Here is a 26,400-nt window from a genome sequence, read left to right on the forward strand (position 1 = left end):
CGTCACAAGGAAGCCGCGGGTGCGGGGCCCCCCGGCCGCCGGCGCCAGGCCCCGCTCCGCGGAGGACGGAGGGGCTCCGGTCCGGGCTTTCCCGCCGCCCCCGGCCGCAGGGCCGCCGCGGCGGTCGGCCGCAAAGCCCGGAGCCGGATGGCGGGGGGGGCGGCGCTGGGGGGGGCGGCGATACGCTGAGGCGGCCGGCGCGGGGCTGTCGCCCACTCCGGCTGCCCCGGCTCGGGCCTGCCGCTACCAAAACTCTGGAGAGAAAATAATATTAATTAATAAGAGTAATTAAAAAAACACCCCAAAACCCAACACCACAAGAAAATCCACGAATGAAAAACCAGTGAAAAGCTCCCCGGGCCCCCCTCTCTCCCCCCGCCGGAGCCGCCCGGGCCCCTGCCCGTCCCGCTGCCCGGTGGGGCGGGGGGCGCCGGGGAGGGCCGGCCGCGCTGGCCGCTCGCCCGCGTCGCTCCCTGTGCCCGTGCGGGGCCCTAATAAAGCTATTTTGAAAGTGACCCCTCGGGCCGAGCGCGGGGAGGGAGCAGCGAGCCGGGAGCAGCTGTCCGGAATCATGACTGAAGATGACGGATTCCGTGGTGGCGGAGGGTCACGTCAAGTTGAGAGATGGAAAAAAGGTCCCCGCTCCCGGCGCCCCTTCGGTCCGGCCCCGCGGCGGGCCGGGGGTCCCCGGCCGACGCCCCCCTCCCCAGGAGGGGACAGAGCCCGCTCTCCCCTCCGCCGGCCCTAGCTAACGCTCTCCCTTTGCCTCTCGTTGCAGTGGAAGAGCAGGTGGCTGGTGCTGCGCAAGCCCTCCCCGGTGGCAGGTAAGGGCGCGGCGGAGGGGGGCTCGTCCCAAGCGGGGGGAGGCAGGCGCCGGGGCAGCCCTGCCCTCTCCGCCCGGCGGCGGGGGGACGCGGCTGGGGGGCCTCTCCGCCTCGGCTGCCGTGGGAGACCGCCCGCGGTGGGGCTCCTCTCGACCCGGCGCTCCCCTTAACTCTCTTTTTTTTTGTTTAAATCTTTTAATCGGGGGAGGGGGAGAATAAGTTGCCTGGCGGCGGACCAGGCGGCCAGAAATAGGAGGCGGCCGCTGCCGGAGTGTGTGTGTGTGTGTGTGTCCCGGTGTCACGAACGCGGGGGCGAGGAGCCGCAGGGCTCCGCCGTCTCCTCACGGCCGCGGGCTGGCGGCCCTCAGCGGCTCGGGGCCGCGGGCGGCTGGCGGGGCCGGTTCGGGGCTCGCCGTCCCCTCAGGGCCCGGTTCTGGGCCTGGGCTGCAAGGCGGAGACCCTTGGCCGGTGCCCGTGCCCGGCGCTGGGTCCGGCGCCGGAGCGACGGGTTTCAGCAGCTCAGCACCGGTCGGTGACTGAAACCCCAGGGAAAAGTGACTTCTCCGGGCACAGCTATTTGGTTTTGGTTCCCGTTTAAAATGCTTTTGGTGTTTTTTTTTTTCCCCCCTCCCCTGAAAATTATTATCGTTTCTTCAGGCTGATTGGTGGCAGTAAAAAAAGCTGGCATTGTAAGCTCAGTAGTTATTTTTGATCAGTGTTTTGACATAAAATATCACTTCAATTTAAAAATAAAATGACATTTTGAATTAAAAAAAACCAAAAAATCATTTCCATGCTTCTGAAGGGGAAGTTGAAAACGTTACTCAGAGTTGTTGTTTTACTGCCGGAGAGGGAGAAGTAGGTTTCAGGTTTCCCACATCGTTTCATAACAGGGAAAACTTCTGGGCCCAAAAGTCTGTTTTTCCAGGGCTGAATTTTGCCTGGGCTTAGAAAATGTGAATCTGCGTTGCTGCAGAATGGGTCGTGGCATCCCTTCTAGGTTGTTTGTTGGTAGACAGAAGGTTTCTTAGCAATTGAAGCTCTTCAGGCTGAACTCGTCGTTACCCGAGTTGTTACGGTTATGCACGTGTTAGTGCCTTCAGTGCCTGTAACTTGGCTGAATCTGTTAAACTTCCCCGTGTGAATGGGCATCTGCTGATCCTAGAGCTGGTATCTAGACATGTGGATATGGGCCTGGATTTCTAACACGAGTAAGCCAGGTTTGAAGGGGAAAATGAGGGAGCTTGCTTTGAAAACTTACTGACTGATAACGTCAGAACTTATTCCTCAAAAATAATATTTTTTCAGTCTAGCTGAATTAGCCAGGTTTACCAGAAAAAGCCCCGAGTGATTTGCTTTTCTTGGTCTGTAAACCATACTTGTTCTTTCTTCAGACACACAAGTGTGTCGCAGAATGCTTAAACATCGTAGCTGCAGCTGTTTTCGCTAACAGGTGCATGAAAACAATTGGGAGCCCATGCAAAGCTCTGCTTTCACTAGCAGACGGTTCAGTCTTTCGGTCATTTTTCGCCTCTTTGGAGATTTGCCCGGCCAAGAGCCGCAGGGCACCTCGCCAGGGCTCGCAGCACCACACCCCGACATTCATAAAATGGCGCACAGGGGGCTTTCTCCTCTGCGGTATGTAGGTCAGCTCAACCTGTGGATGTTGCGGCTTTGATATTGACCATTAATTTCATTTACAGCTGGGTGCTGTGTGATAAGAAAGGAACCTGAGGGAAGCGGAGTGCTCTGGGTACAAATGCAAACAGTGGGAGAGGGCACTCCCTTCTTTCTTGTCCTTTGGGTTGGCTTGTGAAATGTGCTTTTCCTGGGGGACTGTGTCACTTGAATTGCTTTCTTCCATTTCATAGTTACTGTGTAATAAACACCTCTAGGAAGGGGTTAAAAAGAAGTGGTGACACAAGCAAATGTTTGTTTTTTGTTTTTCTAAAAAGGTGTGGCACATAATGATTATTTAGCAATGGCTACTGTGTAACATTTAACTGGGAAACCTGAGCTGACACTAACAATCTGGCAGTGCCGTCTGCTCACCATTTAGTAGTTGAGTAATCTGTGAACTACTGTAAGAATTTCATTTGTGGTTCAGTATGTTCTAATGGAAATAGAGATGACAATAGCTTCTCGGTCTTCAGTGTTTGTAATGTGAACAGCTACCATAGTGTAACTCCTAACGCTCAGGATTAGTGAGTCAGTCCCTTCGAGACTTGGGACGGTATCTGAAGAACCACTGGGTTTTTGAAAAGTAAAATGGTGAAGACTTTTTGCTTACGTCCTTATTTCTGAGCCTGTAGGTTACCCTTGAATCATGCCTTCAATGTTCTCTCCCTGAAAACAAGGACTGCAAACTACCTGGGGGTGGGCTGGGAAAAAGAGACTGAGTTCTTACATTGACTTCATCAGACTGACCCTGCAGTTGTCTGAAGCACTCTTGTGCTGAAGTAGAGTGTTGAGAAATGTGTTATGTTCTGTCCTGCCTCATTATCTCTGACGGTTTTGCTTCTTTTAGACTGTTTGCTCATGCTGGTGTACAAGGATAAATCTGAACGAGCAAAAGGGCATAAGGAGAGGAGCAGCGTGACCTTAGAAGACATCTGTGGCTTGGATCCTGGGCTCTCCTATGAGGGCTTGAACCACACGCTTGCAATCATCTGTCTCTCTCAGGTTGTGATGCTGGGATTTGAGAACAAGGAAACAATGTGTGCATGGGATGTACGAATCCGCTACAGTTTGGGGGAAGGTAACCTTTGTCTTCTCACTTTTTTTTTTTTTTTTCCCTCCAAGGGAAAAAAAGCAAGGAAAAGCATAGCTAAAACGCAAACAACAAAGTACAGTTAAGGAAAAGACTGTCACTCACATGAGAGGGAAGAGACTGGTCTTCCCCTTGCATCTTAAAGCAGGTATCACTTATGATAGATTTTGATTACAGTACTGCCCAGTACTGGCAGCTAACTATGAGAGCTTTTAGCTTTGTTTTTGTTTTTGACACTGAAAGTGTGTAGCTTTGAAGCAAAGTGATTAGACTTCTACTTCTGATCCTACAATTTACTTGGGGATTTTGATAACAGGATTCAGAGGGAGCCTGAATTAAGAGGAGTGGTGTCCAGAGTAGAACTTGGACAGTTCAATCCCAGTTTTCCGAGCTGCATACTAGGTGTTGCATTGATAATTCTTGTTGCTGCTAGTGTCCCCTTTCAAGAAGAGGCATCTTCAATAAGGAGTGTCATCAGACACAGTCTTTGCAGCTAACTTCACTCTTTTACATCCTTTTATTTTATTTTCTTGGTTAGCAGCTCTAAAATGTACAGTGGTGAGCAAGGAGTGATAATGTTGGTAATCCATAGTATCTGTCTTATGTTTGTTTAGTCATAACTAGGGAAGGAGGGTAGGTATGTGGGAGACACACATTAGCCATCTTAATCATTTGTTACATATGCTTTGCCATCTGTTGCATTTGTGGACTCATTTCTTTGCAGTACATACATAGAAAAATGGCCTAGGAATTTTACAGTAATAAAATGTAAAAGTATCAGAAGAGAGATTTGTGGATGTACCACCTGGAGCTATCAGATATGAAGCCTTGCAGAAGGGGAAAGGTTAGAGTGGTTTTCTGCACAGTACAGGCATGAGTAGCTGGAGTAGTTGGTACACTTTGATGTAGCTGTATTGTTTTCCAGTTCTATTTCTTTTCTGGATTAGGGATCTATGTACAGCATGGACTTGTCCTAAAACCTGAAAGAGAATTCTGAATTTGACAGAGTAGATCCAGTTTTCATGATCTTGCACTGGTGCAATGTTGGGATGGACAGAGTATTTAATCTCAATATGGGTGTGAGGTTTATGATCATGATAGGAGGATACGCAGAAGCAGCAAAGAGTTTTTTAAAGGAAAGATGTGAGTGAGGTAGGAATAGAGCCTATTGGATGAAGATGTATGCAGCCAGGGAGGAAAGGTGGAGCGGGAGAGAGTGTCTGTGGAGTGAAGAAATGAAGAAGTAAGAGAACAAGTATAATAGGTCAAACTGGCAAGAAGTTGTAGAATGTTAATTGCAAAAAAGCTCAGGGGAAGTAGGATAGACCAGAGTATAGAAAATTTGTTCAGCATTTTGCCTTTTAGAGCGGGTTCATTTACAAGAAAGAAGCCAAATCAGAGTGAATCTAGTTTGACTAGACAGAAAAGAGTGGAGATCTATGAAGAGAGGATGGTGACTTGTGTGTTTTCTTAAAGTGTAGTAAGGATGCCTTTGTGTGCATTGGAAGTAAGGTGGCTGGATGATAAAAATAGACTAAGGACAGATGACCTCAGAGTCTGGGAAGCAAAAAAAAAAAAAAAAAAGGAGTTGATGCTGTTCTTGAATGAGGACTACAGAGTGGAGGCATTTGAACTGGAATTCCCAGTGTTTTCTCTCTGTTTTTAGCAGATGATGTGGAAGTGATTCCTGGAATAAAAGAACCAGGATTAGAGAAAACAGTGGAATTAAGCGAGTTGAGGTATGGTGTGAGAAGGGTGCTTGAGTCCAGAGCTCAGTTGAGGAAGTTAGCATATTGCAGGTCAGTGAATAGCTGTGAAGAGGAAAAGATTAGCTAAAGGAAATAAGGAACTGAAATAGTGCCTTTTGTTCATGGGTGTATTCAGGTTTTCAGGCTGTTTTTTTTTTCAGAATAGAAGTAGGTGGTTTGTGAGGCATTTTGAAAAATAAAATTACAGTTTACTAAGAAAGCAGCGTACGGCAAAAAATTCGTGTCCAGATCTGTTTTTTCCTCTACTTTGGCTTTGTCCAGATTTGGATATGCTGTCTTTTTCAACAGTGGTCTAGAATCTAAGCTGCAGCTCTTTGTTTTCAGCAGCTGTTGTAACTTGCAACTGATTGTGTGAAGAGTGTGCTCCATTCCTCATTTCTGAGGCAGAAAGAACTCTGATGCTTCTGCTCCTATGGTTTAATTGCCAGCAAAGTACTGAGCAGAGTTGACTGGGCAGTGGGGTTCAAATGGTATTATAGATTCCTTACTGAACATTATTCATTAAGATGATTTTGGTATCTTTTTCATAGTTATGTTTAAGCAGGTTGTGTAACAGCTGCGTGCCCAAAAGGGGACATCTTGTGACTATTGATTTGCTCCCTAGCAGCACTACTGGCAAAGCTGTAAGTAGAGCTGTGGTTAGTTAGATCTATCTCTGTCTCCTTGCACATTTCACTCGGATGACTTTGTGGCTAATTCTGCTGGAGCCTTAGGGAACTTAGCAAATGCACGTCACTGATGAGGAGTTGACTTACAGCTAAAATGGCAACTAAGAAAGAATATAGCAAGTATTTAGATGAGAAGCAAGATTCAGACCTAGCTGAAATTAATGATGCTTGTAGAAGCATAGGCAAGAACTAGGAAAGAGTGGTTGTAAGAAGTGAGACTGGAAGTCACCCTGTAGGTTTCATAGGCAGGTAGCTGTTTGTATGATCTTTGGATAACCAAAAGCTAAATCTGTGTGCTTATTGATAAATGCTCCACCAAAAACCTCTGATGGGACATGTAACAGTCCTAACTCTTCTCTGTGCCTAGACAGATTTTAATTTTTCTTTTCTTTGTCTAATCACAAGATGAAAGAAACTAGAGAAGTAGTGGAGGTCAAAACAGTTGTTTGAGAATGAGGTGCTTGCTCACTTAAATTGCTCCCTTTGAAACACTGTGAGATTTGAGCCCTTGAAATGCTCCCAGTAGCTTATTATTCAGAATGCAACAGCTCTGGAGAAGGTGGGAGACCAGCCTAGAGCAGCTGCTACTTTAGGTAAGGACCTAAATACAGGGGATACTGGGGTTGGGATTTGAAGTTCAGGCTGTGAAATGTGAAGAATTAACTGACATGTAAGAGTGTTTATTACCTATGAGTCACTTAATTTTGTAGTAATTTTGAATGTCTGGGCATCTACCATCACCAACTCCCAAAAGATTCACAAAGGTGAGAAAACATAATTTTCCCCATTTTAGTGCTAGGGAAGGAGCGAAGCAGTTTACTAAAGGTTGCAAATGAGTCAGTGACAGAGCTCTCTTTAGAACTTGCCTACTTCTTTGAACTGTGGCTTATGGGCTCCTTGGGCACTATGTTGTGTGTGTGTGCATGCACATAGGAAAAGAGAGGCGCAGGCTGTTTAGAGGAGCATACAGAAAGAAACCCGTGTAGTGGTGCAAGGATGGAAGAGAGATGACCGAAGTGTGGGCTGGATAACTGACTGATTTGAGATGGGGAGCAGCCTGGAAGACAGGATAAACTAATGTAGTGTTACAACTTAATAATTTGTAGCATTAAGCCAAGATATGTTTTTTCCAATCCTAAACTGGCATAACAGAGAGTAAAGAGCTTGCAGCTACTCACATGGAGTCGTCTGGGCTCTACTTAGATTCTTTATGCTAGAGCCTCGTGGTGTGGGCAGGGGTTGGTCCACATACCACAGCCAAACAGAATGACTTGTGTAACCTAAGTCACGGTATCTTACTTCTATTTTCTGTAGTAATTTTTTTTTCTTCCTTATCTGATAGTTCATAGATTTCAAGTTTTTGTAGCACCTGGCACTAAACTAGAGAGTGGACCTGCTACCCTGCATTTCTGCAATGACATTCTCGTCCTTGCAAAAGACCTTCCTCCTAGTGTCATGGGGCAATGGAAGCTCTCAGATCTGCGTCGGTATGGAGCTGTCCCAAATGGATTCATCTTTGAAGGGGGTACCAGGTGCGGCTTCTGTAAGTATAAATGGAACCTGTCTTCTAAAAGTTGTTTGAAACATTTTGTAGAAATGTAAATGCTAGTCTGATTCAAAGTGGCGTTTGCAGAATCAGCCAGGCTGCTTTGTCATACAGGCAGCCTCATATCAGAGGGTCTGTTCTACTGAGTAGATTTCTGCAGGCTTCAACCCTGGTGTTCAGTAGAAATGTGACTGTGTGGAGTCCTGACTGAACATTGACCTGTGGCTCTCCAGAATATACTCAGTCAACTGTTGCTATTGGACACAAAGCAAAAATAAGGTTATGAAATTTTATGGCTTGTGTCATGCAAGAGAGAAAGCAAGAAGGTTTAATGTTTAGATTATTAAATTATGATTAATTATTTTGTTGTTTCCAGAGGGGAAAATGATAGGGAGCTTTGAGGTTACAGGCGGCATCAAGGCTTTCATTGTGTAAATGTGAATGTCTAAATCCCATAGAGGACTTATAGCTCCTGAAAATCAGGAACTTCTGTCTGTTCCCTTTCCTGTTAGTAGCTTTGCCACTTTCTGGGACTATGAGGTTTGTGGGGTCAAAGCTCAAACAAGGAAGCTGACGCTAGTTTCTGTAGCCTAGTAGCTAAGATACTAGAAGGTTTCAAAGTTGATCCAAATCTAAAGATATTCTTCCCTGAGACTTTTGGCAAGATTTGGGGAGGAAGGGGAAAGAATTTATTTTGACTCTTTTACTGGAGTGAAGGGTTTTTGTTTTGTCTGTTGAGAAGTATGGAGCTGAGTTATGAAGGTGGTAAGTATGGACTCAACTGTTATATCCTGATTCCTGATTTAAGACACTTGTTTTCAGTGTGAAAGATTCTGGTTCAAATTCTTCCCTGCCTAGTTCAGAGGTTGGAGTTAAAGAAGAGTTTTCAGCATCTGAAGGAATGGGTTATAGGTATAGCCTGTGGGGAAGCAAATCTGTTTTCTAAAGTTAACTGCAACACAAGTGTCTTGTTTCCTAGCGGTGTGATTTAGATTGTAAGACAGAGAACTGGTTATAGAGTGTAAGGGGGAGTCAGCACAGACACCTTTTCCCCCTCCTTTGCAGATAGTGCAGTTGACCCAGGCTAAACTTGAATCTGCACCTTAGCAGTGATTAGGTAGATAATTTACAGGTTATATAAATTATCGATGTATTTTCTCAAATGAGAGAATATAAGACCTAACTGTTTGGCTAATTTGTAGCCCTGAGGCTCTCTAAGGAATCAGAGCCTCTATAATTTTTATTGAGGAAGAGGTGCAGCGGCACTGTGATATGTTGGATTTGGTTTTTCCTTTGAATCTTGATGCAGGTGCCTCAAAGGAAGAAGACAGTAATTTCTTACTAATAAGGGCTTCAAATGATGTCTTGATTTCTGGAGTATATAGCTGATTGCAAATGGAGTACCTGTGAATTCCAAGCATGTGTTTTTGTTTTGGTTTCGGCTGCCGCCGGCAACAAAAGCGCCACGCGGCCGCCCCTCCCCCCACCGGCGTGCGGAGGAGAATGGAAAGAAAGAGGCAGAAACTGGTGGGTCGGGATAAGGGCAGTTTAACAGAACAGCAAACAGAGGGAAAACAGGAACAACAACGATACAAATAAGGAGAAAACACAACCACGAACCGTACAACAGCCGCTCTCCCGAAACCGGACCGGCGCTGCGCCCGCCCCAAGCCGCGAGTGCCTTCCTGCCGCACCCCCCCCCCCCCCCCCCACCGGAACCCAGCGTGACGTCCCATGGTATGGAATACCGGGCTCTGTTTGGCCAGGTGGGGTCAGCCCCCACCCCCCGGCTGTGCCCCTTCCTGGAGTCTGGTGAAAATTAACCCTGTCCTGGCCAAACCCAGGACATTATCCACCCCTTATTCCATACCATCTACGTCATGCCCAGGTCCCCCATTGTCCAGTTGATCACCATCACTTCTCCTGTCTCCAGATATCATTCCCTTAGTCTATGGATCATCACTCTAAAGTGTCCATTGAGTTCATTTAATCCATGACTTCAGGCTCCATCTGTCGTTATGGTCTTCCATGGCGGGAGAGGTGATGTGTGGTGATGGGCGGTCACTTGCTGCATCCGGAGCTCACGGCTGATGTATCTGGTGCAGCCCGTGCCCACAGTCTGCAGGAGATGTTGATCTTGATGAAGTTGCTGGATGCCAGTTGTTGAAAACCAGGTCCAGTTCCATCATCGCTGTGCTCTGCTAGGTTTTCATCGAAAAAGTCCATCCTTCTTTAATCTGGACAATTCTTACTATGCTACTACTGGTACAAAATATAACAATTATAACAGTGATAACAGACAGTGACAGGGTTATTTAACAACTAACTTTATACAATTTATTTATGGACTATTCTCGCCCAAAATTAAATCCCCATGAGGTACACATCGGACTTCCCCATCCTTCCGCATTACCCACCAGGTACACCCAGGTCCTTGAGCAAAAGCAATCCCGCGGACGGGCTTGCCTTTGCCCGAGGCAGGACTAACCCAAACCGTCTTCCCTAACATGTTCCGCATGTGCACTACAGGGACTTTATCCCCTTCTACTGGGCGCTGAGGTTTTGACTGGGCAGGACCAGCCCGGTTGGTGGACCCTCTGGTGTTAACCAACCAGGTGGCCTTTGCTAAATGGGTATCCCAATTTTTGAAAGTCCCACCCCCCATTGCCCTCAAAGTGGTTTTTAGCAGCCCATTGTAACGTTCAATCTTTCCCGAGGCTGGTGCATGGTAGGGGATGTGATACACCCACTCAATACCGTGTTCTTTGGCCCAGGTGTCTATGAGGCTGTTGCGAAAATGAGTCCCGTTGTCCGACTCGATTCTTTCGGGAGTGCCATGTCGCCACAGGACTTGTTTTTCCAGGCCCAGGATGGTATTCCGGGCGGTGGCATGGGGCACAGGGTAGGTTTCCAGCCATCCGGTGGTGGCCTCCACCATTGTGAGCACATAGCGCTTGCCTTGGCGGGTCTGTGGCAGTGTGATGTAGTCAATCTGCCAAGCCTCCCCATATTTATATTTTAGCCATCGCCCTCCAGACCACTGAGGCTTTACCCGCTTGGCTTGCTTGATTGCAGCGCATGTCTCACATTCATGGATAACCTGTGCAATAGTGTCTATGGTCAAGTCCACCCCTCGGTCACGAGCCCATCTGTATGTCGCGTCTCTTCCTTGGTGGCCCGAGGTGTCATGGGCCCACCGAGCTATAAAGAGTTCACCCTTATGTTGCCAGTCCAGATCCACCTGAGCCACTTCAATCTTAGCAGCCTGATCTACCTGGTGGTTGTTTTGATGTTCTTCAGTGGCCCGACTCTTAGGGACGTGGGCGTCCACGTGACGGACTTTTACAGCCAACTGCTCTAGCCGGGCAGCAATATCTTGCCACAATGGGGCAGCCCAGATAGGTTTGCCTCTGCGCTGCCAGTTGTTCTTCTTCCATTGCTGCAGCCACCCCCACAAGGCATTGGCCACCATCCAAGAGTCGGTGTAAAGATAGAGCACTGGCCACTTCTCTCGACTGGCAATGTCTAAAGCCAGCTGGATGGCTTTCACCTCTGCAAACTGGCTGGACTCACCTTCTCCCTCGGCAGTTTCCGCGACTTGTCGTGTAGGGCTCCATACAGCAGCCTTCCACCTCCGCTGCTTCCCCACAATGCGACAGGACCCATCCGTGAACAGGGCATACTGTTTCTTATCTTCTGGCAGCTGGTTATACAGTGGGGCCTCTTCAGCACGTGTCACCTCCTCCTCTGGCGATGCTCCAAAATCTTTGCCTTCTGGCCAGTCCATGATGACCTCCAGAATTCCTGGGCGACTGGGGTTTCCCATTCGGGCACGCTGGGTGATCAGAGCGACCCACTTACTCCACGTAGCATCGGTGGCATGATGCGTAGAGGGGACCCTCTCTTTGAACATCCAACCCAGGACCGGCAATCGTGGAGCTAGGAGGAGCTGTGCTTCAGTGCCGACCACTTCTGAAGCAGCTCGAACGCCTTCATATGCTGCCAGAATCTCTTTTTCAGTGGGAGTATAGCGGGCCTCGGATCCTTTGTATCCCCGGCTCCAGAACCCCAGGGGTCGACCTCGAGTCTCCCCTGGTGCTTTCTGCCAGAGACTCCAGGTTGGGCCATTCTCCCCGGCTGCGGTGTAGAGCACGTTTTTAACATCTTGCCCTGACCGGACTGGACCAAGGGCTACGGCATGAACTATCTCCCGTTTAATCTGTTCAAATGCCTGTCGTTGCTCAGGGCCCCATTCAAAATCATTCTTCTTCCGGGTCACGTGGTACAGAGGACTCACAATTTGGCTGTAATTTGGGATGTGCATCCTCCAAAAACCCACAACACCCAGGAAGGCCTGTGCTTCCTTTTTGCTGGTTGGTGGAGACATAGCTGCTATTTTGTTGATGACATCCATTGGGATTTGACGGCGCCCATCCTGCCATTTTATTCCCAAAAACTGGATCTCTTGAGCAGGTCCCTTGACTTTACTTCGCTTAATGGCGAAACCGGCTTTCAGAAGGATCTGAACTATTTTCTCCCCTTTGTCAAAAACTTCCTCCGCTGTGTCGCCCCATATAATGATGTCATCGATGTACTGCAGATGTTCTGGGGCTTCACCCTTTTCCAGTGCAGTCTGGATTAGTCCATGGCAAATGGTGGGACTGTGTTTCCACCCCTGGGGCAGTCGGTTCCAGGTGTACTGGATGCCCCTCCAGGTGAAAGCAAACTGTGGCCTGCACTCTGCTGCCAAAGGGATGGAGAAGAATGCATTAGCGATGTCAATTGTAGCATACCACTTGGCTGCCTTTGACTCCAGCTGATATTGAAGTTCTAGCATGTCTGGCACGGCAGCACTCAGCGGTGGTGTGACTTCATTCAGGCCACGGTAGTCTATTGTCAGTCTCCACTCTCCAGTAGATTTTCTCACTGGCCATATGGGACTATTAAAGGGTGAGCGAGTTTTGCTGATCACTCCTTGACTCTCCAGCTGGCGGATCAGCTGATGAATGGGGAGAAGGGAGTCTCGGTTGGTACGATACTGTCGCCGGTGCACCGTTGTGGTCGCGATTGGTACCTGTTGTTCTTCAACCCTCAGCAACCCCACAACGGAAGGATCCTCCGAGAGACCAGGCAAAATGGACAGCTGTTTAATTTCTTCCGTCTCCACAGCAGCTATGCCAAAAGCCCACCGATACCCCTTTGGGTCCTTGAAATAGCCTCTCCTAAGATAGTCTATCCCAAGGATGCACGGAGCCTCAGGGCCAGTTACAATGGGGTGCTTCTGCCAGTCCTGCCCAGTGAGGCTCACTTCAGCCTCCAGTAGACTCAGCTCTTGGGACCCCCCTGTCACTCCCGAAATACAAATGGGCTCTGACCCTTTGAACTCTGATGGCATTAAAGTACACTGTGCACCAGTGTCCACTAGAGCTTTATACTCTTGTGGATCTGACGTGCCAGGCCACCGAATCCACACCGTCCAATAGACACGGTTGTCCCTTTCCTCCACCTGGCTGGAGGCAGGGCCCCTCTAATCCTCGTCAGAGAAATTGCTGCTCACCTGCTGTAAAAATGACTTGGAGGTCCCCTCCAGAGGATCGGAATCAAGGTCAAACTGTCTACCTGGTCTGGAGAGCTGGCTTTTGGAAACTGGAGCGGCATTTTTCCTAACAGAGTCCCCTTTTGTGATTGTTTTACCTCGCAACTCACGTACTCGGGCCTCTAGACTTGAGGTGGGTTTTCCATCCCACTTCCTCATGTCCTCTCCGTGGTCACGCAAGTAGAACCACAGGGTGCCCCGGGGTGTGTAGCCTCTGTATTCCCTCTCCTGAGCAGAGAAACGCCTGCCCCTAATAGCTGAGATGCGGGCCCGCACAGGTGGGGAGTAGGACATATTCCTGTCTAGTCGCTTGACCAGTTTCTCCACGGCTGAGACAAGGGAGGAAGAGAGACTTTCCTCATATTGGCGGAGTCTGACAGCCACCTCGTCTACTGTTGGTGTGTCTTTACCTTTCCAGTTTACAACTGCCAGTGAGTTGGCATGCGAGGAGGGTGCGCTCCGCACAAACTTCCTCCACATGGATTGTGAGCACTGGAGTTCATCTGGGTCTGTGGGTACCTGCTCATTGTCTGTGTCACAGTAAACCAGCTCCCGCACAGCTAATTCCCTCAAGTACTGAATACCCCTTTCCATATTGGTCCACTTGCCAGGATAGCATACAAAATCGTCACTGAAGGGGTACCTCTCCCTCACCCCTGAGAGAAGTCTCCTCCAGAGGCTGAGGACTTGTTCCTTTTTCCCAATGGCCTTGTCAATGCCCCCATCCCTGGCCAGGGATCCCAGCTGCTTGGCTTCCTTGCCCTCTAATTCCAAGCTGCTGGCCCCATTATCCCAGCACCGCAGCAGCCAGGTGGCAATGTGCTCGCCTGGGTGGCGGCTGAAGTCTTTCCTCATGTCTCGCAGCTCGCCCAGGGACAGGGACCGGGTGATGATCTCTGTCTCTATCTCCCGCGATGACCCTGGCTCATCATCATCCCTCCCGGAGCGATCTGCTCTCTTTGCGTCTTTCTTTAGTTTTACAGGGGCGACTGCTACCTGCACAGGTTGGTCATTGGGCTCAGTCACTGTGCCTGTGGCTGGAGCTGGGGCTGGAGCAGCTGCTGTGCCCGCTGGGGAAACCGAGGCAGACCCTGCAGCTGTGGCAGCGGTGGTGCTGGTCGGGGGGGCTGTGACTGCCTGCTGGGCTGGAGGGGCTGCAGGGCCGGCTGGGGGGGCAGCGCCAGTCACAGTGCCTGCCACTTCGTTTCCCCCCTTTTCCCCTTTAGGGCACTGAACAGTGTTAAACAGGGCAGCTCGGTAGGCGTGGGCCAGACCCCAGCACGTTGCTGTGATCTGTGTCTCTCTGGAGTTCCCAGGGTGGCAGCACACTTTTTGCAGATATTTTACTAGTTTTTCCGGATTCTGTACTTGCTCAGGGGTGAGTTTAAAAAACATCGGGGGTGTCCACTGCCCTAGGTACTTGCCCATGCTGTCCCACACACCCAGCCACTCACAGCTATCCGGCCCCGGGGCAGGTCTCTGCACGATGTTCTTAACGACTTGCTTAACCCTAAACAAAACCTGCAACCCATTCAGGAGGCATAACAAAAGGAGAGTGCTGCCCTGAGCATCCCACGGGTACTCGAAATTCTCAAAAGCAGTTAGGACCAGCCTGAGGGAGAGAGGGGGGGCGAAAGAGTGGGGGAAGGTATCCCCTTCGGCTTTCCCCACAGACTGGGTTTGATTATTAACAAAATCTAAGACATAGGATCCGAGGTACGGAAATGACCGCAGAGCCGCATGCAAATACAAGCCTAATTTCATGCACAGTGATGCTATCATGTCATAAGTCGACATCGTACAGTACAGCAAAATTATCATCCTGATCTTTTTCCCAGCGATGATGAACAGCACGGCATTGAATACATACTGCAAATAAGGATTCAAAAACCACAGCCATCTGATCAAAGCCAGAAACATTTTTACCGGCGACTATTTAACACAGAAAACCGCGTATAACAAAATTTAACAAAACGTAAGAAGGCAGTTTTAACACCCGCTGCTCAGCCCTGCCGTTATCCGTGCCCCACGTCTGGGCGCCAATTAAATGTTTTGGTTTCGGCTGCCGCCGGCAACAAAAGCGCCACGCGGCCGCCCCTCCCCCCACCGGCGTGCGGAGGAGAATGGAAAGAAAGAGGCAGAAACTGGTGGGTCGGGATAAGGGCAGTTTAACAGAACAGCAAACAGAGGGAAAACAGGAACAACAACGATACAAATAAGGAGAAAACACAACCACGAACCGTACAACAGCCGCTCTCCCGAAACCGGACCGGCGCTGCGCCCGCCCCAAGCCGCGAGTGCCTTCCTGCCGCACCCCCCCCCCCCCCCCCACCGGAACCCAGCGTGACGTCCCATGGTATGGAATACCGGGCTCTGTTTGGCCAGGTGGGGTCAGCCCCCACCCCCCGGCTGTGCCCCTTCCTGGAGTCTGGTGAAAATTAACCCTGTCCTGGCCAAACCCAGGACAGTTTTATGCAGACTTTCTTTAGAGTATGGAAGGAGACAAAATAATATTCTGAGGGCTATCCAAAAGTGGAAATGACTAGCAGAAAATAATGATGGATGCCAGGACTTACGTTCCCCTTTAAAAAAAAATAAACAAAGAAACACGAACAAAAAAACCAATTATTTTTTTCTTTCATGCTTTATCCAGAAGGACTGTTCAGCACTGACTGACAAAACATTTGCAATACATGTTCTCTGAAGGGTCGGTTTCTTAGCTATACTGAAGTTTTGAGAGGAGTGTTGTGGAAGGATATAAAGAACAGACACTTAAGACTCCTTAGTGTATGTGGTCTTTATGGTAATGTTGATGAATGGATGTGACTTCAGCTCTGGTTTTCATTCATAAAAGCATAAAAGTAAGGATATTTGCAGATTGAGATGAAATGTGCTGACTTATTTGTCATCCATCCTCTCTGGAGGATCTTTGCAGTGGCTGCCTGAACCAAAGAATTTAGAAAATGCTTGGTGCACTTCTAGAACTGAGTACTTTGCTTATTTGTGCTGATTACCTTCATAGAACAATTTAGGTCAGAAAACACCCTTAAGATCATTGAGTCCAGCCATAAACCTGACGCTGCCAAGTCCACCACTAAACCATGTCCCTAAGAGCCACCTCTACAAGTCTTTTAAACACCTCCAGGGATGGTGACTCAACCTCTTCGCTGGGCAGCCTGTTCCAACACTTAACAACCCTTTCAGTGAATAAATTTTTCCTGATATCTGATCTAAATCTGGTGCAACTTGAGACCATTCCTGTTGTCCTATCACTTGTTACTAGGTAAAAGAGACCGATCCCCACCTCGCTACAACCTCCTTTCGGGTAGTGGTAGAGAACTTGCAGCTAGCCAGTAAATTTCTGCTGTGGTGGTTACTGTTATAGCCAAACCACACCAATGTGTAACATGGCTGCAAGGAGGTGCACAGGGTGAGGCTGAATTTCTAAACACAGTGCTGTCAGGAACGATGGGTGAATAAAGAAGTGTCTCTAGTGTTTAGCACAAGAGCTTGTTCCCTGGAAAGATTCCCCAAGGATGTAAGGACCACTGATATTACTCTAGTAATCTGCATGGTCTGATGAGCTCTGCAGATGAGCAACGGAGGTGGTCTGTAGGAGGTAAGGAACAAGAAATTCTACGGCTGAGCCCGTCTCCTTCTTACTGGATTCTCATCTGCATGAAGGCATCTCCACCACATCTTCCTAGGAGGCCCTGTAAAGCCTTTCTTTGAGGCATGCAATGTATGCTCCTCAGTTGTATGGCTTGCCTAAATCTTGTGTTCATCCATTTGATGTTTACTGTTTAGAGGATTGCCTGTGTCCAGAAATCTGACCATAGCATCTCCATAGGCCCTCTTTTGAGGTCATCTAACTTCCAAGTACTCAGCAACAAGGCACTTAAGATGTAAGTGTAAAGAATGAAGGTATGTTTCAGTATGTTCTAATATACTCAGTCCTAAATTAATGTGTTCATTTGGTTTTGTAGTGAAATGTATTTATATTATTGACCAGGTACTGTTACGAACTGTATTTATGACTGGAATGAAATAGATTATTAGTATATTACCCTAGAGCTCTGCGTATTTTTCATGTTATGTTGTCTATGTCCCCAAACAAAATCAGACAAGTAAGAGGAACTGTTTTTATGTGATATAAAAAAATGTTCTGTAGCCTGCATGATGAATATAGACCACCTCAGTCTGCACATTTCACTTTCATTACAGTGTTTAGGGAATAACAGTTTTGGTCTTTTTATTCTTATTTGGATTTCATAGTAAATGCCAGCACATGTTAAAACATTACTAATATACTAGGAACTTTCATTTACTGCTAATTGATTTGAAAGAAAATTTTATGCTTTAATACATAGAATATCACCAGTTCACACCAATGCTTGAATTTTGTAAGCTAGCGAGTAAATGGACAGAAATATTAATCTGAAATAACTTTCTGTCAATTTTTACTTACTTGTTTGATAATACAAATGAATGCTCTAATTTATTTTGAAAGATTAGTGGTACTTTAGTACAGAGAATTTGACGTAGCAGTTGCATTATTAAAGTGCTGATGAGATGCTGCTGATCTGGTTATGCAGCAGCATTATAGAATGCTAATTATTATGAAGTTTCCACAATAGAGTAAGAAGCTAATTTTTTTTTAGAATGAGCTCAGAAAAACTTCCAATATGGGTGTCACAAATGCCTAAATGTCAGGGAATGCTTGGTGTTGGGAAGGACTTCTGGAGATTTTGTCCAACTCTCCTGCTAAAAGCAGGGTCAGCTAGAGCAGTTTGCTCAGGACCCTGTCAAATCAGGTTTGGAATATCTCCAAGCATGAGCACTCCATAACCTCTGTGAACAACTTCTTCCCATATTCTGGTGTATCAGATGCTTCTCCCAATTTTGTATCTTCTGCAAACTTGCTGAGGGTGCACTCTGTCCCATCATCCAGGTCAATAATGAAGATGTTAAACACCATTAGCCCCAACATTGACCTCTTCCATACATCAGTAGTGATTGGACTCCGGCTAGACTTTGTGCTGTCGATGAGCCTGGCAGTTCAGCTAGTATTCAGTCCACCTCTCTGTTCAGTTACCTAGTCTGTCTTTGATCAGTTTGTCAATGAATATGTTGTAGGAGATGGTGCTGAAATCCTTGCTAGAGTCAAAGCACGCAGTATCTACTGCTTCATCCACCAAGCTAGTAATTTTATCAAAGGCACTATTTCCCTTCTGTAAATCCATACTGACTGCTCCCAGTCAGCATCTTGGAAATGGCTTCTAGGATTATTCACACTATCGCTTTCCCTGGTCTGTGATTCCCTGAATCCTACTACTTGAAGATAGAAGTGATGTCTGCTCTTTTCCCCCCCCCACCCAGACCTCAGGCACACTGTTCCACCCCCTAGACTCCATGACCTTTCGAAGGTAAAAAAGTGTGTCCTTGCAATGACATTGACCAACTCCCTCAGCACCTGTGAATGCATTCCATAAGGCCCCATGGGCTTGAGTATGTTCAATTTATTTAAATGTTCTTTAACCTTGTCCTCTTCCTTTTGCTGCTGCCTTTTGCTGACTGGACCTTTTGGACCTACTGGTCCAGTCCTTTTGCTGGACTTGGAGAAACCCTTCTTGTGTCACATCCCTCCCCAGATTCAATTCCAGGTAGAGTTAGGCTTTCCTAACCCCGTTCCTGTGTGCTTGTACAGTGTGCCTGTATTCTTTCTGCATTATCTTGGTCACCCTACTTTCTACCATATGTGTACTTTTTTTAATCTTTGAGTTTTGTATGGGTGTCCCATATTCATCCATGCAGGCTTTCCTGCTGCATTTGCTTGGCTTGAACTTGCAGGAAGTGATCCTTGAAAATCAGCCAGCTCTCCTGAATTCCACTTCTCAACAAGACTTTATCACATGGGATTCTTCCAGATAAATTCCTGAACAGGCTGAAGTGGAATCTTTTTCCAAGTGCGTTGCCTAACTGGAGAGGACACTCTAAAACCTCACTAGAAAAGCTGAAGTGGTGGTAGTGTTGCTCTGTATGTCTTTTCTGGTTGTGATACCTCTATGGAGTGCGAAACCTGGGTTCCTGGTCTGCTTCAGCATGTGGGGCTTCAAATCTTTGTTTTCCTCTTGAGGAGTAGTTGGCAACCACAGAGAGAACAGCCCACTACAAGGCCTGGAAGTTGCTTCGCTGTGTAAGCAGGCATGCAAATGTCACTGGGATCAGAGGAGAAAAACAGAATAAGTGTCTGTAGCTTTGAGACTGGGAGCACGACTGCAGGGACAGACCCTAGATTCTGGTCACTGCTCCTACACTTAAATTCTTAGTTCCCAAACTTAAATCTTAGTTGATAACAAAGCCCAGAAATAATGGAGTATATAAATAGCCCTTCTTTTACGTTCTTTAGTTAAATTGTGGCATTTCGCATGTAACTTGTTCTAGATTTGATGCAATTGCTGTGCTCCAAAAACTTAAACTGATTTGGGCTTATTGAGTGTTGCTATATCTTATTTCCACATTGCAGAAAACCTGAATGGTTCAATCCACAGGCAAGGATGCCAGACAAGTAAGGAATGTGTAGTAGGAAATGTGGATGGATGATACAAATGTGAAACTGTAGGTGATGGAGCTTGAAACACTGAATTACCTGTGTTATGCTTCCTCCACCAAGGTTACACTAATTTCTGGTGCAAAATAATACAGGTGTAAAAAGGAACAAATATGACTGGTCCCTTATCTTTCAAGGGGAACTTTTCTAGTTCCAGGAAGGTACTCTGCATTTCTTGATATACCATTAATTAAAATGGTCTTTGAATTTGTGGTGAGGCATACACAAATAAAGAATCTGACTTCTGAAGGACTGTCAACTGTTTATGAAGTTCCAACAGTGTTTTGAACACTGGTGTTATTATGACTCTCTAATCCTTTAAAAACAGTGAAAGTGTGAATTAGATTTAAAATGTGATCTTGAGTTTTGTAGATTTTTTTAATATCTATGATCTTTTAATATTTTAAAAATTTCCAACCTATATTTGTGTTCTTTTGTCCTAGACTGTAGTAACAACATTGTCCTTTAGCATTATGTTCTCTCACTCTCCCTGTTGCTTACCTCCTTAAATATTTATAGAGCATTTATTTATGCTCTCTGTCACTTTTGCTAGGTTAAACAAACTCAGCTGTTTATCTTCCCTGTAAGATACAGGAGCTTATCAGTAGCTGTCCTATGTACCTGTTTTTTAAGTATGAACTAATGTTTTTTTTTTTGGTTATAGGGACCAGAATTACAGAGAAGTGCTTTGGAAAGGGTCCTACTGCATTGTTGACCAGTATGTTACTTTCCTACAGGTTGAACTATATCTTTGCTCCCATTTTTCCTGTGAAGCTCTGAATGCAGAGGATTAGTGAGTTTAAGTTTTTATTAATAAATACCACTGTAATAAATTCCTTGCTAAAAGGAACTGATGATCTTGTGATTAGATTGCCTTTCATCTCCGTGAAAGAAACATGAAGCCCCAAACAGCAGCAGAGCTTACTTTTGGAGATTTCTCTTGGTAAAACTGAGATCTAAAAGGATCTGAATCTGTTTTAGTTTTCTGTTCCTTGCTTCCTCACAAAATTTTTCATAAAGTACTTAATTATGTTTTTGCATTAGTTGTTCAGTACAGGTTTTCTTCAACTCTGAAAGCTTTGGTGCTCAGTCCAGGTAGAGGGAAACCATCTGAGACCATGCTGAGATTTCAAATGTTAAATCTAGGTGCATTTTCAAGATGGTAACGCCAATGTATTCTTAAACAGGAAAAAAAGCATTTATGTTTTGAACTCCTCTTGCTCTTAACAATGCAATTGTACTGCTAGAGATTAGAAAATCCTTGTTTCTGCTTCTGACAGCTTCAAATAAATTAATCTTCGGGGCAAAATTTTTCTCCCCCTGCCCCCAGCTTCTCTGTAGCTGAAGCTCAATCACACATACAATTTGCAAAAAAAAAAAAAAAGTTATTGGGACCTAGGATTCAACTGAGAAGTTTACTAAAGGAACAGGCTTGAAAAGATAAGCCTCTCACTTTCCTAAGTTGCTAGCTCAATTAGTGTGCACTGATTAAAATGACAACTTATCAGGAGAATCTTGACTTGGAGGTCAATATAAAAATTTAAGTAGGGTAATAAAAGAGCATGTTAATGCTATGAGAATTCAGGCTCTCCAATGTTCAGGTGCTTCAGGATTAGCTTCCAGAGCCTAGTTTGAAGCCACCTGATGTTTTTTAACAGCGTCTCCTAGAAGAGAGGAACTTGTAGGACCCTTGGTGCCCTTTGAAAGAACAAATGATACTGCTGCTGCTAGTTCTAGGATAAGCAGGAGTATTTCTGTGACCTTTTCCATGTTTTGATGAAATTAGGTGCTTCTCCCTTTTTTTCTTTCTAAGACTTCTGCAATAGGCTCTTAAAATCGTTCTGAAATAGTGGAAGTGACTACTAGCACATCTGGAAGGGCCAAAGGAGAAGAGGAGGAGCCCTATAACAAGTTGGAATTCATTTGAAAATTAGAAGCAGTAGAGGTGGTTGAACTGGGACAATGTCTGGAATTTCTTGAAAGATTCTGGGCTGCCTAGACTAAAGCTTCTGTTTATGTGCAGATATTGTTCTGTTGCTGTCTCCTACTTGGGCCTTGCACAGACAACAAACATTCTTATCTTCTTTTTAGTAGCAATGCCCACATCTTAGTTGGGACCAACAGAAGCACCTGCTGTCGTTTTCACCAGAGAGAAGAGCAACCTGAGCCATGCAGCCTGAGATACCTTCTAAAGGGAGTCGCTCAAGGCCAGGGTTGAGACGTACTGGTTGGACAACATGATGATTGCCATGAACTGAACTGCCATGGTTCATACCTGTCCTGTAGCTAAAAGTCTTCGGGCTCTAGTATTGGCTGGCACCTGTTAGGAGTCATAATTCATGGGAAAGGACTCACTCTTCCTCTCTGCTTTCATACACAGTACAGAGATTTAAGCAATTTTTGGTTGTTGTGCATTTTGAGGGTGTGTTTGCCCATGGGTTTGCTTTTTTAATATGATGTATTAAAATAAAACATTAGCAAGATTTAATAATACTTGGAAGTTTTATGAAATTGGCAACTTCTCTTGAATGTTTGGGAGACTGTACAAGGCTTTACTGCTAACTGCCACAGCAGACTGCCTTCGTGTTTCAGCCTTGTACAGGTGGTTGCAGGCTGCTTTTCACCGAGTCTCTTACCCCATGGAGGGAGTGAGTGAGCTCTTCAGTCTAGTAAACAGCTGCATGGTATTACAGTGATGCATACCACATATTCCTTGGATTCCAAATGCCTGTGCACCAAATCTGTTCCAACACATGACTGAGATGTGTAATTTCTAGTAGTGAATTTCTCGGCTTTCTCAAGAAAGCAGAAAAGAAATGTAATTGCTTGCTTTTGTGTATGCTTTTAAAACATAACTTAGTTAAGCCTTATCTATTCATTCATCTCACCTGACGTCTTTTGCCAGGCCCCCCAGACTTCCTCCTTCCCTTGCACTCTAGTTCTACCTAGCAAAGCAAGAAAGAAAAATGTTTCTTGTGAGAGTTGATCAGCGATTATGGTGATCATGTGAACAGTAGAATCTACAAAGCAGTATTTTATGCGTATGTGTGTACTGGATTTGTATCTGCATGCACGTGTGCATACACTGTTTGTACTAGTTATATAAAGGCCATCACATTTGGTTTTGGGATTTCCAAATGTGTGATAGGTCTTTGCAGAAATCATCCTTTGAGTTAAGCAGCCAGCTCATATGCACACATTCACTTTTTTGCTTCCATTACAGTCAAAGACTTGTAGAGCGTCTTAGGAATTTAAGACTCTTGACAATAGTGATAAAAGAACAAAGTGGTCCAGATATACTCTTTATGTGCAGAAATATTTGAGGAATCTTCCTGAATAGTTACATGGATGTGTACATGTTACATGGATTCTGCTGAATTATCAAGCTGTGTAATATGTCACTGTGCTTGAGATATGAATGTCCTCTGTTATGTTGTCTCTACATCCTGCTTGCTTATTGTGCATGGGATGGGAAGCTCGTGTTCAGAGTCCAGCAAAGCCTTATGCTGCCCAACTCCCTCAACAAAGGCATGGGTTCTGGCATCAGTGTGATTCACGGGGCAGAGTTATACCATCTGAGAATAGGCAAACTGATTTCCCTAGGCTCCCTCTACTCCATGGGGGGAGAAGGTGCCAGCTCAAAGGAAGAGCTGAATTTCGCATAATCCCTGAATACATACTTTGCACCCAGCTTTTTCTAATACAGTGTCCTCTGACTCTTTGGCATCTCTTGGGGAGGGGAAATGGGGCAGGACTGTGAGTGAGTGACCACCAGAAACTTTCATACCTGTCAGACTGTGTGATTAGTGTTGTAATCTCCTAGGTGGTCTTTGATACTGAAGCCAGGGTGTGTATACGTGCCATGAGAAAATGCAGGGCAAAGTTGTTTTTAAAAACTATAATAGACAACAATACTACAGAATTGTGGAGTTAAGTAGTCTTTACATTTCATGAACTAGTGTGTGTTCATCTTTTCAGTTGCTTAAACATAGCTTAGTGTTTTTAATATTTGTCTGTCCTCAGTCTCAAGTAACATCTTTGAGACCTTTCCTCTAGAGATGATTTGCAAGCCAGCCCTTAAGTATAGATTTAACTTCTACCAGTGAGTAAATTCTAATTACTGTTGAATATATAGCAGTTCACCAGATGAAATAAAGTGTACTAGGAACAGGATTTCTGTTTCTTTGGCTGGAGAAGTTTTGATCAGTAAGATCTGAAGAGGAACAAATGTGGTAGAGTGACAAATCAAGTTATGAAGATGCTGCTAACAATGTTGTCTGGAATAGATTTAAGCAGATCAGGCACAGACTTAGATGTGACATAAATTTAGAATGACAAAAGAGTGTGGACCAGAATATGCTTTTCCTAGGTGGCTGGTTTACTGCTGGCTGGCTAGATCTAATTTACTAAAATAGTTAACTTGTTTTGTTGCCCGTTCTGTATTATTCCCTTTGTCAAGCAGTCAAAAGTGTAGCCATTTCTTAAGTGCAATATGAATATCCTGTGGGATGTGACAGGGAGTATGTGTGGAAAGTGATGGGGATGTAGGCATTCTGGTTAAGACCAGCTCTGCTGCTTTAAGTAAAATTGGCAAAAATACGTATGCAACTCAGAATTGGCTAGAGACATGCAGAAGTCCAACTTATGCGCAGGTTAAGGGCCCAAGTCCCTAGGAAAGTAATATGTAAAACCCTACTGGAGGTTTAAGATATGGTATTGTGGTTTTCTAGTGTGCATGGCTCTGGTGAACTGGCAGCACTGCTTCAAGGCCTATATACTAATTCCATTTCCTCTTGTATCTCGTTATTGTATTTTTTTTTTCCTGAAGTCACTGGTTACTGGGGTGGTCTTTCGGCTGATGTTTTGAGATTGTAAAAAAAAAATCAACTAGACTTCCCCCTCTGATGTGAGTAATATTTGGAGGGACAATTCTCAAGTAAAAGGTTCTGTGATGCATTTCTAGTCTTGTGTGTTGTCCATGTAGCCATGTATCTTGCAGCTCAGAACTTGTTTGTTTATTTAGTGATTCTCATTCTAATTTTGCTTGGGGCTATTCTTAATGAATGGAAAGCAAAATATCAGAAGAGAGCAAAGGGTAAAGATCTGATGAAATCTTGTGGAGTCATGTTACGTTCTGTTAATAATAGACACATAGGACATAGTCTAGGAAAATGTATAATATAACCCAGCAATATAACCAAATCCTAACTCATTGGGATATAAACAGATGCTCTTGGTTAAAATTGGGTAAAAGTAGAATTAACTTGGTTCATTTTGATGAAGACACTTTAAATATCCCTGACACTTGCATAGCTGAGATTTGAGCTACAAAATTTTAGGGGTAAATAAGAATGAAAGATCCAGACAGCTGTTGAGCATATGGCTCAGGCATTACTCTAATTGCCTGAATCTCAGAAAATTAGCATAAATGATTAGGTAGCTATTGAATTTATGTGTATGTCTGTGATATAGTATGCATGTGCTGACCTGAATTTCTTCTTTTTATTTCTTTTCTCTGGAGAATGTCTTGTTAATTTCTTTTCATGGCTTGCACTTAATACTCTTTTGATTGCTACATTATAAATAGCTACAGCTAAATATATTTCTAACATATCTAGGTGAAAAACACAAATTTATGTTGTGCTTTCTTGCAGGGGCTGGTGTTTTTTTCCTTTCTTGTGCTGAAGGAGAGCAGATCAGCTTTCTGTTCGACTGTATCGTCCGTGGCATCTCCCCGACAAAAGGCCCTTTTGGTTTGCGTCCAGTCCTACCAGGTTAATATAGGAAGTATAGAGTAACTGAGCAAAGTAGGAACTTGCTATGTCTAGCACTTATTGCTGTGATTGTAAGAACAGCTTGCAGACACTAAGGGTGTAGAAAGTACAAAGTGGTTTTCATTCTGAAATGTCACCGTACAGACTTACGACTTGGATGTACCCAGTTTCCCCCTGCTGTTCTGGCTCATTCATATTTCTGATAATATCTTTAACTTTACCCTACTCTTATTTAACAGTACTAAAATATGGCAATTTTAATTGAAAGGAACCCTAACCTTTAGTTTTAAACTTAAACAGTTCAACTTGGATTCCCGTCTGCATTACTATTTTGATAGTTTAATGGAACGCTAACTTCTAGGGCATTTTGAGTTCACCCAAAACACTTAGAACTAAGTCTCGTCAACCTTAGAAAACTTTGTCAGGCCTCCACATCACGTTTTGGTTTTGCAGCTTGAGCTGCTTTTCTGATGGCAAGGATCAAATTCTTTTTCCTATTTCGTGGTATATGCTGCATGCGCTGTAATGTTCAGAGAGGAAATTAGATGGCATTGTAGTAAGCCCTGTTGCCTTTTGACTTTAGTATATCAAGAAATATAATACTGAGTTGGAATGACTGTGTCAAACAGGGCAAGAGTGTGGAAATGAGATTGAAGAAAAATATCTGTGCATTGGCAGTGGGATATAGTGGGAATAGGCTGCAAGAATGGTGAAGGATAAGGTGGGATCTGTGGGAAATAGTTTCTGTTTAAGTGTTAGGCAGTTAATAGGTTTTTGACAGGGTTTTATTGCTGTTACATAATTAAGATAATTGCAGGAAGGAAATGTGATGGAAAAGATTAG

The 26,400-nt window shown here is 45.3% G+C and overlaps 1 protein-coding gene across 3 annotated transcripts in view; it reads left to right on the forward strand.

Moving 5' to 3' along the window:
* The first annotated feature begins 429 nt into the window (after positions 1 to 429).
* The window catches only part of DOK7 (docking protein 7), a 73,912-nt gene continuing 47,941 nt past the window's right edge, over positions 430 to 26,400 (forward strand). For 2 of the 3 annotated variants that reach the window (XM_075420425.1, XM_075420424.1), the window contains exons 1-5: positions 430 to 635; positions 779 to 824; positions 3,352 to 3,582; positions 7,374 to 7,574; positions 25,438 to 25,557. In XM_075420425.1, the coding sequence (XP_075276540.1) occupies positions 582 to 635; positions 779 to 824; positions 3,352 to 3,582; positions 7,374 to 7,574; positions 25,438 to 25,557 (652 nt within the window). In that variant the 5' untranslated portion in view covers positions 430 to 581. The remainder of the gene's footprint in view (positions 636 to 778; positions 825 to 3,351; positions 3,583 to 7,373; positions 7,575 to 25,437; positions 25,558 to 26,400) is intronic. The other variant, XM_075420426.1, reaches the window with a different exon arrangement.

Source organism: Opisthocomus hoazin, chromosome 5, assembly GCF_030867145.1.
Source record: "Opisthocomus hoazin isolate bOpiHoa1 chromosome 5, bOpiHoa1.hap1, whole genome shotgun sequence".
Taxonomy (NCBI): domain Eukaryota; kingdom Metazoa; phylum Chordata; class Aves; order Opisthocomiformes; family Opisthocomidae; genus Opisthocomus; species Opisthocomus hoazin.